The sequence below is a fragment of the Quercus lobata genome, chromosome 2 (assembly GCF_001633185.2).
Source record: "Quercus lobata isolate SW786 chromosome 2, ValleyOak3.0 Primary Assembly, whole genome shotgun sequence".
NCBI classification, from domain to species: domain Eukaryota; kingdom Viridiplantae; phylum Streptophyta; class Magnoliopsida; order Fagales; family Fagaceae; genus Quercus; species Quercus lobata.
The window spans coordinates 13,802,053-13,818,731 of NC_044905.1; the positions used below are offsets into that span (position 1 = coordinate 13,802,053).

General features: G+C 36.2%; 1 protein-coding gene across 1 annotated transcript; it reads right to left on the reverse strand.

The window, feature by feature from the left end:
- Positions 1-6,989: 6,989 nt before the first annotated feature.
- Positions 6,990-12,541, reverse strand: LOC115974605 (4-coumarate--CoA ligase-like 5). Its single transcript, XM_031095024.1, has 5 exons — positions 11,038-12,541; positions 8,076-8,221; positions 7,793-7,860; positions 7,458-7,560; positions 6,990-7,378 (listed from the first exon to the last, which is right to left on the reverse strand). The coding sequence occupies exons 1-5, from the start codon at positions 12,260-12,262 to the stop codon at positions 7,265-7,267; spliced, it is 1,656 nt and encodes a 551-aa protein (XP_030950884.1). The 5' UTR covers positions 12,263-12,541; the 3' UTR covers positions 6,990-7,264.
- Between the last annotated feature and the right edge of the window lie 4,138 nt (positions 12,542-16,679).

The following is a 16,679-nucleotide window of genomic DNA, read 5'->3' on the forward strand; positions in this document are numbered from 1 at the left end:
AAATATTATTTTAGAAGTTAATTTAAATTTAAGGGCACATTTTGATCAAAGTTAATAAAATATCAACGAAAACAAGATGTCAAGCTTTGCCTATATGTACAGTTATGCTATCCACATTTTTTCACAAAAATTACTGAATTAGATTATAAAATTTTCACCTAATTCTCTATCTAATTTTAGATCTGCAGTAATTAGTTAAGTTCAAGAAAATAACAATTTCTTTATAGTTATTTGTTAGTCATTTCTACTTTTCTTTTTGGTCAACTTCGGCTTACTTCGCTGTACATATAAATATGGAGTAGTCTTTTTTCTTCTTGTAGAAAAAGATAAGATAAATCAACTATTTTCTATATATTTTTTTTTAAAACCCTATTTAAAAGGTTAATTATGTGAACAGTATACTTTAAACATATATATGTGAACAGTGTCGAGGACTTGTGAGTCTGACTTTATAACATGGGTCCAGCCTCATTTAAAGTTTAAACCAAACTTCTCGAAAGTTTGAAATTTTGCAACACAATTATGCAATTCCACGCTTCTGGAAAATTTCTACGTTTCTGGGATTAGAAAAATATGGACAACCCTAATTTCCTTCAAGATTAAGCTATGCAGTGTTTGATACGCTAGTGTACCAAGTCAAAATTTGAAATACAGAAATTTGCGACATTGTCAATTAAATTATTTTCCTGACTCAAGCGCGTCTAATGATTGTTTCCGTTAGTGTCCGTTAGTGTATCTGTTGTATGTAATTCTCCACATGGTTGGCCAATGACAAAAATTGTATTACTAAGAGTTTTTTAATTCAATTCACAATTTCTAATATTTTTAAAAAAAATGTCTAACGTTCAAATATCATTCTCCCGTTATAACTAGCAAGTTTGTCAAAAAAAATAAGAAACACAAAATGTTATATTTTTTAATATTTCGTAACTGGTTGGACTAGTCTTTTGATTAGTGGAGGGATGCAAGCAAGGACGCCATGGGTTAGCTGTGATTTGGGGGCTCCAAATCCCATCTAAATATTTTGTCCAATAAGGTGTCAATTTCAAATTTCACACCACAATATGTCTATCAACACTGCCACATTTGGTTTAGAGAGAAAGAAAGAGAGGATGAACTTGGAGATACCAAGTTTGATCTTTACACATATCTCAAGTGAGTAAAGGATTCGAGTTGTTGCTCGTGTGCAAGCAAGGACGCCATGGGTTAGCAAGGATTTGGGGGCCCCAAATCCTAGCTAAATATTTTGGCTAATAAGGTGTCAATTTCAAATTTCATACCACTCATGTCTACTAATATTACTGCATTTGATTTAGAGAGAGGGACAGAGAGGATGAACTTGGAGATACCAGCTCCCATTTTCACACATATCTTAGGTGAGTAGAGGATTAAAGTGGTTGCTTGTGTGCAAGTCATTGGTTGCATGCTTGTGTGGGCCCTATTGCTGGCTGACATCAACATTAAGCAATGGTCCCACAAGAGGGACTCCAGAAGAAATTAGTTGGAGCTCCAATTTGATCATGCAAAACTTATTTGAAGCGTCTAAAGGACTCTAAAAATCTCATTTGAGCTCAACTCATTACTTCCTTCCAATGCACTAGAGCATTAGGTGAGGTACAAGATCAATATGTGGCCAATTTTGAACATGTACTGTGTTGTTATCAAATACAGTGCTCAAATGCACTGGACAGAAGCCAAACTCTATTACTCATAGCTCTTCTCATGATGTTTTGAAATTGACATCAATGTTTTTGTTGTTAAAACCACAACAATAGTTTACACTTACAACCCAGAAGACATAGAACATAGATTAAAAACAGAGAACGTAAACTGACCAGAAAATAGTATATTATTTTTATTTATTTAATTATTAATTTAGTTAGGACATTGATTCTTCCTTCTTTTGGATCCCAGCAATGATTTAATTCTTCATTGAAACACAAGGTAATAGTTTGGACTGCTCCATATACCACTTGTGGGCTATCACCATCTCTTTAATCTCTTTTGAATCTTTCAATGGATTGACATGGGCTACTTCCCTTACAATGTATTCTATTGTTTTAACAATATCTTCTTATTCAGCAGAAGGAAATCCAATTATATAGAAGAAAAAATTATTATTATTTTTCTTGGAATAAGAGGGTTTTTGGTTCTACCAAGCTCTACCATTCAAGTGAGATACCTTTACTTTTCTCCAATAGAAAAACTACAGTTCAAACCTGGGTGTAATCCTCCTAAAACAATATTAAAATTCTTGAGAGTTGTTAGGATAATTCCACCATAAAGCTCTTAAATCTCAGCCATTTATTTTGTAACAAGTAGAGTATGTTATATCACGCCATCAATAATATAAATAGATATCACAAAGATGTTAGTCGACTTTTTTTTTTTTTGGTGTAAATATTGATGATGGGGAAAAATGTTATCTTACTTCAAAATGGATATAATTTTTTTCCTTAAAAACAAAAACAAAACAAAACAAAGATATGACTTTTAAGAATTTCATGGTGACACTACCACAGTTAATCGTAAACCTTTCCTTCTGAAAATAAATAAATAAATAAAACTCTTTGCTTTGGGAGGATGAGGGGGGGTGGGGGTTCGGTGCTGATGAACTCAAAGAAGAGAGGCGTCGTATATATTGGGCCAGTTCATTAGTTAAAAATAAACTGTCACACCTGTAATCATGGGCTCCGAATGATGCACTAGCCAGTGCCTTTTGGGCTTTATAAAAGGCCCATTGGCGTCCCCAGTGTACTTTTTGCAACAAAAATTTACAAGATCTTTATTGAACCATTGTTAACAATGTTATACAATGGACTCCAAGATCAGATGACGATAACTCAAGCCTTCAGACACTGATGCACTATTCGCCAAGCTCTGACAGGAGCCTAGTGATTCTAGCAATGCCTTCTCGAGCTCAAGAGAGATACTCTTTTGAACCACAGAGACAACGTACTCCATGAAAGCTGCATCGCATGGCAAAGTGAGTGGCCCATCTCTTGGTATCCCAAACTCTTCCTCAGACATCCTAAATAGCTCTTTGAATATTTTGCTCCTCAAATAAGCCAATGGTACAACAAAACGTTTCTTATCAGCAGAGTACACAACAAAATGGCCTCTATCAGCTAACCTAATATTATGGTTGATTCTAGGCAGTGAGATTGTTCTCCTCCCAATGCCAGCCATTTTCTTCCACTTCCTTGCCATGGCAATGACTTTTTTCAAGCTGATCATATTGTTTTCTTGGTTTTTGTGTGGGATTGTAGGATTGAACAACAGAAACAAAGAAGTGGGGGACAATTGGTATGTGTTTACTAAAGAGGGTGTGGTACTGGTATGGGTAGAGTGCCTTGGGAACACTTATATATTTGAGTTTTGATTGAATGTGAACGTACTTCAGCTAGAGTTTCAACCAAAACCATGTGCTGATTGGATAGAATACATGGTTTTGGAGGTGGGTTTGTTTTGGATTTTAATGAAACAATTCACGATCAGTAACGCTGGTGGGGGCCAAAGTGATCACATACACATGTAAAATTAATTGGCTTCACTACAAGCAATTCTGGCATTAAATCAAAATAGGTTATGGTGACAAGTCTTTTAACTATTTGAAATGAGAAACTAATCAGTTATTGGCGGTTGATTAGGCTTCATGAACTTCTAAGTTTGGACATACAAATCAATTAACTAATTTGGTTAATTTAGATCACACAATAATGGAATGTAATAAAATAAAAACAAGGATCTCATGATTCATGAACAGATCGAGTAATAAGGAAGTGCACGTGAAGTACCAGTAATATGGACTTATTTTAACATCACAGCTACATTCATGAGATCCAAAAAGATCAGGTTATTTGTCATAGCTCAACAACCCCTTCTTTAATTTCTAGATTACTTTCTATAAGGCCGTGGAATTAAATTGTTTATGACTTTGCTTGCTACACGGGCCATATGGGAGCTCAATTAATTCTAAGTTTGGTAATTGATCAGACACATTGTTAGACTTTAGCTAGTGATCATTATCCTAGCAGGAAGATTTTGTAACTAATAGGATATATGGAACTTTGTAGATCGTACTTGGAAGAAAAAGTTGGTCCCACCTTAATTTTATTATCTAATCTCTGTTTGTGAGAAATTTTATATGTCATTTCATTGAATTTTACCAAATTGTCTTGAGTTAATTTTTTTTTTTTTTTAAACGGGTTAAGATAGGAATATAGAGGACAAGTGCACTCATTGAATGTAGTTGGGGGTACATGAGATGGAATGCACGTGCAAAGAGGACTAGTAAAGCTTTTACTGGAGGCAATTGTCTGGACTTTTTGTAAGGGGAGATGAATCACAGTTTTTCTGGAGCCTAAAAGACAGTTTGATATGCTGTCCCAATAGCAGCAATCATTCAATAACAGCAATCATGCTGCCATGATAAATTTCAGGTGGCTGTTAGCCTTTAAAAAATTTACATATGAAACTAGAAAACTGGAAACTCTAGAGACACCAATTTTCACACTCAAATTTACAACATCCTTAGTATTGACACCTAAGTGCATTAGCAGTGAGGAGTATAAAATCCCCCAAATTATTTATTTTAGCGCCATTCACACCAAAAACCCACTTTATTCGAGTGTGTGGGTTGGGATTTGGGGTCAATGGGTTAGGATTTTGGTGGTGGTGGTTGAGGTTCTGGTGGTGACTGGGTTTTCGATGTTTGGGTTTCTTTGCTATTGTTTGGGTTTCCTTGGTTTACGGTAATGGCTAGTGGTGGCTGGTGATGGCTAGGTTTCTTGGTGGTGGCCTTGATATCAGTTGCCTTGATCTTGGTTTTCGGTGTTTAACTAGTGGTGGTGATGGCTAGGTTTCAATGGTTGGGACGAGTTTCGATGGTAGGTGGTTGTTGGTGGTGGGTTTCTGAAGAGAGAGAAATGAGTTGTTTATATTTTTTTATGGGATAGTTTATATTGTTTTAATGAGTTGTATGTTAAAATAAAATCTAGGATGTAGGGTGAGTTGTGAAATTGTATGGTAAAATAAATAAAGTAACTTTTTAGAATGTAAAATAACAAATTTTTTAAGAACCCGAATGCAAATGCTCTAAGAATGTTGTAGATTTGGGAGTGGAAATAGTTGTGTCCGTATGTGAATTGGCAACAAATTTCTATAAATTCCATAAGGGCATTCATTTAAGAAATACTTTTAAAAACTTTTTATGGAAAAAAAAAAATGCAACTTTTTATTTTGATAGTTTTTTTAAATTTCTCATAAAAGTAGTATTAAATTTTTTTTTTTTAAATGATTCGTTAACAAATGCTCTAAGGGCACCCATTAACTAGGCCCTTAATTATATGTCACAAATGTTCTAATGGTTCATTCTTTAGCCTCCTCTTAGCTCATTATTTATTTCATTTTTAATAATTCAATTATTATAATAAGTAGAGGTTATAATAGTTTAGCACTAGTTTTGATTCACAACTTACTAACTTGTTTATATAGTGATTGTACTTGTGCTTACTATTCTTTTCTTTTATTTTACTGCAATTACAAAACGAGCAATTTCGATTATTAATATTGTTAAAACTAGGCTTCACATTGGGAAAAAAAAATATTTTCTTAAAGGACTATTTGATTTTGTATATTGAAAGGGAAATTACTACAAAATTTAGTATAGAATAATTATTTTCGGACTTTAAAATAAATTCAAATTCCATTTTGAGAAATGATTAATTTGAGTATATTGGAAAAATATATATTTTGTGTCTATTCTATTACTTATATTTGGTTAACTCTAAATTGATCCTTTTATTTTTCATAGTATATTTAGTCTTGAATTTTAATATATTTTCATTTATTTATTCTAAATAAATTGGGTTAATGCTTCGGCCCCCAAAGCTAAAATTTTGATTCCATCTCTAGGTCCACGATTCATGGGCCACTACAATTTCCTTGTGAGGAAGAATTGATGGACTGTATTCTCTGTTTTTTGAGAAAGAATGTATAAATTGTATAATCATTTTTTCATCTCACTCATGCTTGCAACCGGGCCTAAATACAGTTTTTTTAAGGCAAATGGTGAGTGATTCTAACTGCTTTTGTAAAATTTTGATACCTTCCTCATATTACTTTTTATCTCATTTTTAGTATATTTGGAGATTTGGAATGAGATGAGAGCAGAGGGGAGTGGAGGAGAACGGTTCTTTATTTGGATGTTTTATAATTAAGTAGGAAATGAGAATAGATATATGTCCTTTTTGTTTGAGTGTTTTGAAAAATTAAAATAAAAATTAGAGAAAATTATAAGACATTATGTAATGTACAATTATACCCCTCTTTTGTTTAATTAAAAAAGATATGTATAAATTGATATCATAAATGCAAAATTGACCATTTTTTTAATTATTTTATATAATAAAAAAAAAAAGTTGAACCACTACCCCTTTAAATTCCCTCAAATTTTCTCCATTGTTGAATATATATATCCAAACAAGATTACTTAAATGTTATAGAAGAGAGTTAAATAGTTACTCAAGGGGGGGGACTGTTATGGTATAAAGGATTATATTCTTCATTTTTTTTTTTTTAGTTGAAGGCGGGTTCTTGGCTGCTGACAAGAACCTGGACTTTATTTCTTTTGAATGTCCGCCAGTGGACATGGTTAATGTTTTTGAGGATGACCTCAATGGAATGTTTTTAAACCAGCTCTGCCCTGAGCCTGATGTAGATCTTTAGTTGTTTTTATGAATAGTCTTTTAACCCAAAAAACTGCAGGCAGGAAATTTGAACCTTGAATGTTTCATCATGTGCCAACCAGTTGAGCTTCTTCAATTGATTGAATCAAACAAAAAGGCTACCAGTTGTATATTGAAAAGTTCATTTGTCATAGCTACAGCCACTAGGTTATTTGCTCTAGTTTACGTTTTTCTAGTTAATATTGTTGCTATTCATTCTGTCCCCCCTCGGTGTGCAGGAAAAACACAGCAGATCAAGTGATCAACTAAACTAGTCTCTGATCATCAAGCATTGACCATACGCTCAAAAAAAAAAGAAGGTCCACAAACACAATAATTTACCATTTTGTAGAGTTCCCAAGTGGGAAGTTACAGAATGTCCCACAAATGTAGGTGCGGCTTTTCTATTTTAACCAACTCAACTTCTTACAGAAAATAGAAGCATAAATTAACCTCAATTATTACCAAAATAGGAAGCTACAAACGTGGATTTGGAATTAGCCAGAGAGATGGAACTGCTACTGGGACCAAACAATTCAAAGTTTGGAGGTTGCAAGTTGTATCAGATCTTTCCTAAGAATCTTTCCAGACTGATTTTTGGGTATAGAAGTTGTAAATGCCACTCTCCTGATTCTCTTGTATGGAGCCACCTGTGAATATAACAGCAGGTTAATTGAATTTGTGCTTAGAGATACAATAGTACAAGTCGTATTATCTCATCAACCTCACCTGTCCTGCAACGAACTCCATGATTGCACTCTCAGATAAACTACTTCCCGCTTTTCGTACCACATATGCCATGGGACACTGTCCAGCCTCCTTATCAGGAATTCTAAAACACAAGAAATTACACTGAGGGTCCCTTTTATAAGAGATCTTAAAGTAATTAGTCCTAAGAAAATCATGTTCGATTATTTTTTGTTTCTATGATGCAAAGAATTCATAAATTGCATCGAAAAATAAAGATATATTGTATTGATAAAAATAATAAATAAATAAAATAAATAACTAAAAAACTAAGACTAAGTTTCTTATATCGATAAAGATTAGAGAAGAAGATTTACGGTATGACAGCAGCGTCCAGGATTTCTGGATGAGTCAGTAATAAGGCCTCTAGTTCAGCTGGGGGGACCTAAGATGTTAAGAGACAAATCAGCATAGCTTTCAAGAAAAAATTTTCATGATAATATAATTTGAAATTCCTTTCTAAATGCAAGATCGAACTGTAGTTGCATCCTTATCATAAATTGCTTTGAGAATTACATCCTCATCATACGTAAAAAAAAAAGCAGAGGAATTCCAGAAAGAAGGCCAAATTTAGAGAACTTCAAGTGATCAATGTCTCACCTGATATCCTTTGTACTTAATCAGCTCCTTCAACCTATCAACCACAAAAATGAAGCCATCATCATCAATGTAGCAGAGGTCTCCAGTTTTTAACCATCCCTCTGCATCAAGAGTATTTGCTGTTGCTTCTGCATTACCAAAATAACCTGCAACAACAGCATTCCCAGTTTCAATAGAAGAAAATGTGACCTGCTGTTGATATATCTGAAGCTCTCATACCAATTTTATTGTAAGTGTAGTTAATTTTTAGCGGGTTTATGTGAAAAAGAAATAGACAAAACAAAATCAACAATAACATGGGAAATACAAAGTTTCACTATTTCAAGCATAAACAACTCAAAACTCCAAATCAGTGCCGGCTGAACAGTGGAGCAAGAAATACGGTCGCCTAAGGCCCCAAGTAAAAAAAAGGCCCCTACATTTTAACTAATAAGGTTATTTATAATCAATAAATAAAATAATATTTTTTTACCAGATGAAAAACAAATAAAAATAGAGAAAAATACAACATCCACAATATTTTTTACAACACTTTTACAATTATGCTAAGTAGTAGATTATTATAACCTGTTATTGATGGAAAAAAAATAATTATAGTGATATTTTCAAAGAGAAAAAAGAAAAAGAAAAAGCAACTTAAAACCTAGGATTTGTTGTAAAAAAATATTGTGAATGTTGTACTTTTAAAAAAAAATAAGAATAATAATAAGAGGTTAATTAGCAAACTTTTACTAGTTTTCATCTAAATCCATCACTAACACCATTTTTTTACTTACTATTATCAATCTACCATATCAACAAGTATGAAAAATTCTGTCAAATTTTTTCTGTTTATAAAATTTTTAAAAAATGAAAAAATTCTACGTAGTTTTTGTTAATTAGTAGTAATTTTGCATCTAAAACAAGATAATCAATTTTCGCTTTAGGCCCCCAAATACATTGTATTTGCCACCCCTGCTCCAAATACACCCAAAAAACTGTCTCCAGGTTAGTTTAAGTCTTATAGTATTAGTAGGAATAGTAGTACAACACAGATTCTGTTAACATCACGACCAACTTTTATGGTATCTATTCCCATGCGAAAACAAATTTCCCAGGCACGCCAAAGCAAAGAAAGGATCAGATGAATGGAAAAAAGCTATAAATTCTATTATCAAGTATTGCACAAATCTGGAATAAACACTAACAACAAAATAAAGGAACAATCAGAATAGATATAACATATATATGTTATATGTATACAAACTATATGTGAATCTTTTAATGAAATCCTGTATTAGGTAACAGGGACACTGACAAGAAAATGCCTATGAGATTGGATAGTTTAAGATATAATAAGAGTAAAAGATCCAGCTACCACTAGCCACACTACAAGGCCAGTTCAATACGAGTTGCAACTGGTAAGTATCCCTCTGCTACCATGCTTTTGATTCATAGAATACCAGCCTAACAATTTAAAACATGGCTTACTCACACAAAGCAATTTAGGGGTTTAGGAATATTTGATAGCTCAATCTCTAAAAATCAAGTAAGATGATAAATACTCATAATATTATGGGCAAGGCTTGTGTCCAGTGAAAATTTTCACTGGACACGGCAAGATTTGGACACGTGTCCTGAGATCCAACGTGTCCAGTGAAAACTTTCACAACCCTAATATTATAAGCCGGGACCTATCAAATTGAGGAATCATATCATATGTTCTGAAAATCATGTAGCATATATTCCAAAGACCTACACGGTCAAGTGGTAACAATTAGGATATTTTTACAGTCTAGACTCTAGGGTCTAGAGACTCCTTACAGAAGCAAAATATCCTAGAACTTTAATTATATATATATATATATATATATTAAAAATGGATTTCCAATGGCTTATGTACTTTTAAAAAATAAATTTATCAGCTTCGGAAAAAACAATGCACCCTTAAATATAAGACTAATAATAATCCACTTTTTTTTTTTTTTGATAGTGACTAATAATAATAATCCACTTCTAGACATCACGAAAGGACTTGCAAATAAAATCAGAAACAGATCGCTATAGTGCTATTCCTATTCACGTTTGCTTTATAAGTTTTCAGCTTTTCATCTCATGTCTAGAATGGTCCTTTTCACGTTTGCTTTATTTTATATTTTTAATCACAATGGTCCGAATAACAATCATTCTCCTTGAGGCTGCATGAAATGTGGGGCCTTATGCTAGCCGTAGTAAATTATTAATTTATTAGGAAAAAAATTAGTGCATATTGTGCACTGCAAAAATACACTTTGAGTCACGTTTTTAGTTTATTTAAGTGAGTGAAATAAACACTACCCAATTTATTATTCCCAGTTCCAACGGCAACAACCAAAATAAATTCAATTGTCCGTTTGGTATTCTCAGTTCTGTTTATTTGCTTAGTGCATAGAAAGATACAAATTTTGATAGATTTTACGAAAAAAAAAAAAAAAGTTAAAACTAAAGTATTGTCCCAAACATAAACAAACAGCTTTAATAATACATCGAATTTCACAATATACTAAAACAAGTGATGGATAGTAGAAAATTTGCTTCCTACTACTGATTATAAGAACTTACAACTTTTTATCGATTACTCACATTCTATCCTTTTAACTAGATTATGAAATTTGATGTGAAACAGATTCGGTGAAGACAAAAGTATAGCAACACAACCAATGGCCAAAACTTAAAAGTACAGTAATTAAGTATTGTTTCGTGAGTGCTGTTCTTTTTAAGATTATGCTACGTGAATTTTCGTACATGGAATGAAAATATATTTATTTAGTTAAATATGCATATAGATGAATCTTAATAAGGAAATTTAAAACAGCACCTAAAAGGTTTGGACCTAAAAAAAATGGTGATTCCTAAAAAAAAATGGTGGGCCATAATCACTCGACTATGGTTGTCCTAGGTTATCAATAGGCTAATAGTATTATTATATTTCCATCATACGTACCTGTCATTATAGAGCGACCTCTGAGCCAAAGCTCACCGGTCCGGTTCACCGGCAACGCCTCACCAGACTCTGGGTCCACAATCTTAGCCTCCATGCCCGGCGACAACAACCCCGCCGTACCGTACCTCCTACTCTCCTCCAACGAGTCCGTAGAAGCCCCAACTCCCGTCGATTCCGTCAACCCATACCCCTGAAGAATAGTCACCGTCGGATACCTCTCCACAAACCCTTCTATCACCTCCTTACTCAGCGGAGCTCCGCCTGACAAAACCGACTGCAGCGAACTCAAATCGTACTTCGACCGTATCTGATCAGCACCGTTCACCAGCGCCACTAGAATTGGCGGCACCAGCGGGAGGTACGTGATTCGGTACTTCTCGATAGCTGAGAGCATATCGTGCATCTCGTACTTGGAGAGAATCACGACCGTTGTTCCTGATGCGAGCAGTGCCAAAGCGAACACTGCTAGACCGTAGATGTGAAACATAGGGACGGTGCAGATGAACCTGTGGTCCCCTTCGGTTAAGTTGAACCGTCCAAGTATGATTTGGACCATCGCTATCAGACTCTTGTGCGAGCCCACCACGCCTTTGCTGGCTCCGGTGGTGCCGGAAGAGTAGAGCAGTGTCGCCGTGTCGTCCTGGTTGACTCGGTCCCTGACTCGCCTCTCACTCGGCTGCTTTTTCAACATTTCACTCAAAGTGGTTAAGATTTTCGCGCTTTTAACATACTGCTGTGAAGGCTCGTCTTCGTCGAGGAGTACGATAGGGAGAGTCGACTCGGCGAGTTTGGGGACGAGTTGGCGAGTCGTGAAAGCGAGGATCGGTTTCGAATCGGCAACTTGCTTGCCGATTTCTCTGGTGGTGTTGAGGGGATTCGTGGTGGTTATTACGGCGCCGATGGACATAACAGCCAAACACACGACGGGGAAGTAGATAGAGTTTGGAGACAGTAGGAGGATGACGTGGCCCTTTCTGACGCCAATATCGGCGAGACACGTGGCGACGGAATCGACGGCTCTCCAGAGATCAGAGAAGGTGAGGTGGCGGCCCGTGGAGGCGTCGATGAAGGCGATCTTGCCATGGTGGGCCCGGGACGATATGAAAGTGGTGACGTCGAGGGAATGATTGGGTGGGTGCGGACACAGCTTGCGTTTGCTGTAGAAGATAGAATTCGATTTGCAGAAACCACTTCTCGGATCGATGGTCACGTTTTTGTGAGACATGGTACTCAAATTTTCTATGATCTCCTTTCTGCTTCTTTGTGTTGTGTCTGCTATTTTAGCTTCTTCGTATAAACAGTACTGCCCACTGTTATTTTATAGAGGGGTTTGAATATTTGACTTTGGACTCAGAAATGTCGAAAGAGTTTACATTGGTCGGAATCGGAGGCGTAAAAAGGGACTATCTACAGCCGTTGGATGGGTTTTAGGTGATGTGTTTTACGAATGAGATCTGTTGAGGCGTCACTGTCCGTATATTTATAGTCTTGACTCATGATTCAATAACCTCGTTAATTGTTGGGGGTTTTTCGTAAAATGAGCAATAATTTTTTATTGGGTCCGATTTAATAACCTCCTTAATTGTTAAACCATCTATTTTTCGAAAATACTTTTTCAATTCTAAAAAAAAAAAAAATTCCAAAAAAAAGTTAATTATTATATGTCATTAAAGAACATATTAGTAAAATTCTTTTTTATTAGTAGGAGAAATAATGATTAGTTGTCTATATACATTGGGCACGTGAAAATTATTAAAGAATTAAAATTGCTTTATTTTATTGTCTTATTTTTCACAGTCTATAAGTGGCGGCCATTGAGCTGTCGGTTCGTTCTCGCCGTCCCAAAAAAATGACAAGATGGAAAGTGTTTTAAAAAAAGGAAGACACTTACATTTATGGGCCCTTTCGGAGATTTAAAAAATATATATATATTTACACCTTCCAGATTTCTTTACTAGTGTGGCGCTCAGGTCCCAACTGTGAAACTTTTCTTTTTATATATATTGAATTCAGCCAAAAGTAGCGAAGCTTTGCCAAGCCATGATTTCATCGAATTCTCTGGTCCTCCATCTTATCTAAATTTTCCAAAATAAGATGCAATAATTAGCTTATATATTATAATAATAATTCTCAAAAAAATTATCTTATATATTTTTTTTATAATTAATTATCTTATATATATTAAATGAGATGGGTTCAAGTTACACCTGATGTAACTCCACAAATTCCTAAAGATCAAACGGTTAAAAACAAAACACTATTATTCATGACATCTATTAAATATTTAACAAATTAATAGCATACTCATTATCTCTTTCCTTATTAAATGCTCCTATATTTTTCTCTCTCTCTTTATTAAGTCATTCATTGTAATTTCTTTTTCTATGCAATTCCTTCTACTATTTCCTTATTTAGTTTTTTTCTCCCCTAAATAAAACCTCATCCCTTTTTTACAAAATGTTCAAGCACAATTGAATGAAAAGGCGTCAAAATTTATTTTTTTTATTTTTAAGAATCAAGAAATCGGAAATTAGCCCAGCTCTCTCTCTTTGTGTGGAGATTAGTCGTAACTAATTGACTAAGTGTCGTTGCAATGAAATCTAAAAATAACTTGAAAGTTAAAAACAAAACATGGGATCTGCAGGATAAATCTATAGGGTAAAAATAAAGTTTAAAGAATTAATGAACCTGCCCTCTAAACCCACCCTCCCAAAAAAAAAAAAAAAAAACCGATACATACAAATCCAATAGCTCCACCAACCATTTCCATGGTTCTTGAAGAGGAAAAATTATGCATGATGGAGCTATCTGGACGGAGGTGGCACGAACAGACGTGGCATGTACAGACTGAATGGCCACGTGGCATCCAGCCCATTATTATGTGGTCTCCAAGGAACCATAAATGGAAAATACTTGCGACACAAGATTAACCTTGGTTTATAGAATCCTAACATGAGTAGAATTCTAGAATATACACGCATTAATGAGTATCTTCCCCATAAGGAAAAGACTTGTTCCGCAAGTAAAGGAGTCTGGCTCTACGCAACTATAAAAACCCAAAGACCCTCAAGAAAAAGATACGCACAATTTCTCTAAAGCTCTTACTCTCTAACATTGTTGGAGCTCTCTTCTGACTTAACCTTTGGAGGGTCTTTGGCCGATACCACACTGGTACTCTCTGTAAGGTCTTTTTCTGTGTTGGGCAGGTCTGGTATCGAGCGTGTTGGAACTGTGTGGCTCACTGGTGATTTTTTCGGCATCATCAGTTGGCGTCGTCTGTGGGAAATACAAGTAATCAGTCATTACTTTATCCCTGAGACAAAAGGTCGTACGGTCCAAACTCGATCGATGGCATCAGCCAACCAAGAAACTGGAAATCCCCCCACTGTCGTAGAATGGCAACTACAGACACTCTCGGCTGTGATCAAGCGACTTACTCAACAAAATAAAGCTCTTATGCTACAAAACCAAGCGTTGGAAGTGCAAATTAAGCATCCATAAGAACATCAAGTCCTATCGCATGATCAACGTAGAAGTGGTCATAATCACTATCCACCCCTTCGAAATATTACAGAAGGGAATAGCAAATAGAAGAGAAGACTAACGACTACAATACTGTAGGACGACAAATGATTGACCAAAGAGAAGGCAAGAGGTCTAGACACTCTAACAGCCGACCCATTCGCTCCACCCCACTAAACGCTCCTATCGACCATATACTTACGCTTATCAAAGACGACCCCATGTTGGAATGGCCGAGGAGGATGAATGGGGATCCAAGCAAGCGATCAAAGCACCAAATATTGACATTACCACCATGAACATGGACATGACACAAAGGAGTGTTATGATATGAAACAACAAATAGAGATCCTTGTAGGCCAAGGGAAGTTGCAGCGAACTAGAGCAACCCAGCAAGACAGAAGACCAATTCTCCACGAAAAAGGCGCCTTTTGGATGACAACCACCCTACAAGAGAGACTTGATGGGCAGAATCTACCTCACCCTTAGAATACTGAATGCCTGAAGAATATTTACTCTACTTGCGATTAAAAAAAAAAAAAAAGTGAACAACCAATACCGCCTACCCTTCTACAATATCTCCGAGGTAGTACCGATTATCAAAGTCGCCAAGGTGACAAACAATCTGAGAGATAATCAACTCAAGTAGCGAAGGCAAACATGGAAAGGGGGCAATAAACGAGGAATATTTGTACAACGTATCGGGTGGTCGGCCACTACACTAAGTTACCTACGGGTAGACGCATGGCCAAAGTCGCCTACGAGTGGACGGTCACTATACTAAGTTACCTATGGGTAGACGTGTACCCAAAGTTGCCTACGGATAGACGGTCACTACGCTAAGTCACCTACAGGTAGACGCATGACCAAAGTTGACTATGGGTGGACGGTCGCCACACTTAGTCACCTCAACAAGTCCACGACCCAAGATGGACGTCCAACAAGGTAACAAGGTAACACTTAGTCACCTCAATAAGTCCACGACCCCAACTGGACGACCAAAAAGGTGACGAGGTAACACTTAATCACCTCAACAAATCCACGACCCAAGGTGGACAACTAACAAGGTGACGAGGTAACACTTAATCACCTCAACAAATCCACGACCCAAGGTGGACAACTAACAAGGTGACGAGGTAACACTTAGTCACCTCAACAAGTCCACGACCCAAGGTGGACATCCAACAAGGTGACGAGGTAACACTTAGTCACCTCAACAAGTCCACGACCCCAAGTGGACGACCAACAAAGTGACCAGGTAACACTTAGTCACCTCAACAAGTCCACGACCCAAGGTGGACGACCAACAAGGTGACGAGGTAACACTTAGTCACCTCAACAAGTCCACGACCCCAAGCGAACAACCAACAAGGAGACGAGGTAACACTTAGTCACCTCAACAAATCCGCGACCAAAAAATGACAACACAAAAAAAAGGACGGATACATGTCCATGAAAAAAAAACAGATGGACACAAAAAAAAAGGATGCATACATGTCCATGAACAAAAGTGGACGGACACCAAAAAGAAAGATGGACGGTTGCATGTCCATGAACAAAAGTGGAAGGACAGCCACACACAAAAAAAAAAAAAAAAAAAAAAAAAAAAAAAGATGGACGGTTGCATGTTCCATGAACAACGGTGGACAGACATAAAAATAAATAAAAGGAAGGACAGTGCATGTCCATGAACAAAGTGGACGAACACCCACCAAAAAAAAAAAAAGATGGACGGTTGCATGTCCATGAACAAAAGTGGATGGACACCCACCAAAAAAAAAAAAATTGACGATGCATGTCCATGAACAAAGTGGATGGACAAAAAAATTGATGACAAGGTAACACTCAGTCACGTCGGCAAGTCCACGACCCAAAGTAGACAGACAAAATACCTTAAGAATGGGACGCTAATAGAGGACTACAACGCGTCCCAAAGGTTGAAAGTTCGGGCATCACGCGTCCTGGGGGCAATGTATCAATGGCCTAATGCGCAGAAAGATGCCCAATCCTACGTATAAACATACGACAAATGCCAACGTTACAGCAAGACCTCAGCGCTAAACACTACAAAAGGAAGCCGACGGACACCTAAACCTCATCCCAATGGGATGGATCGACAA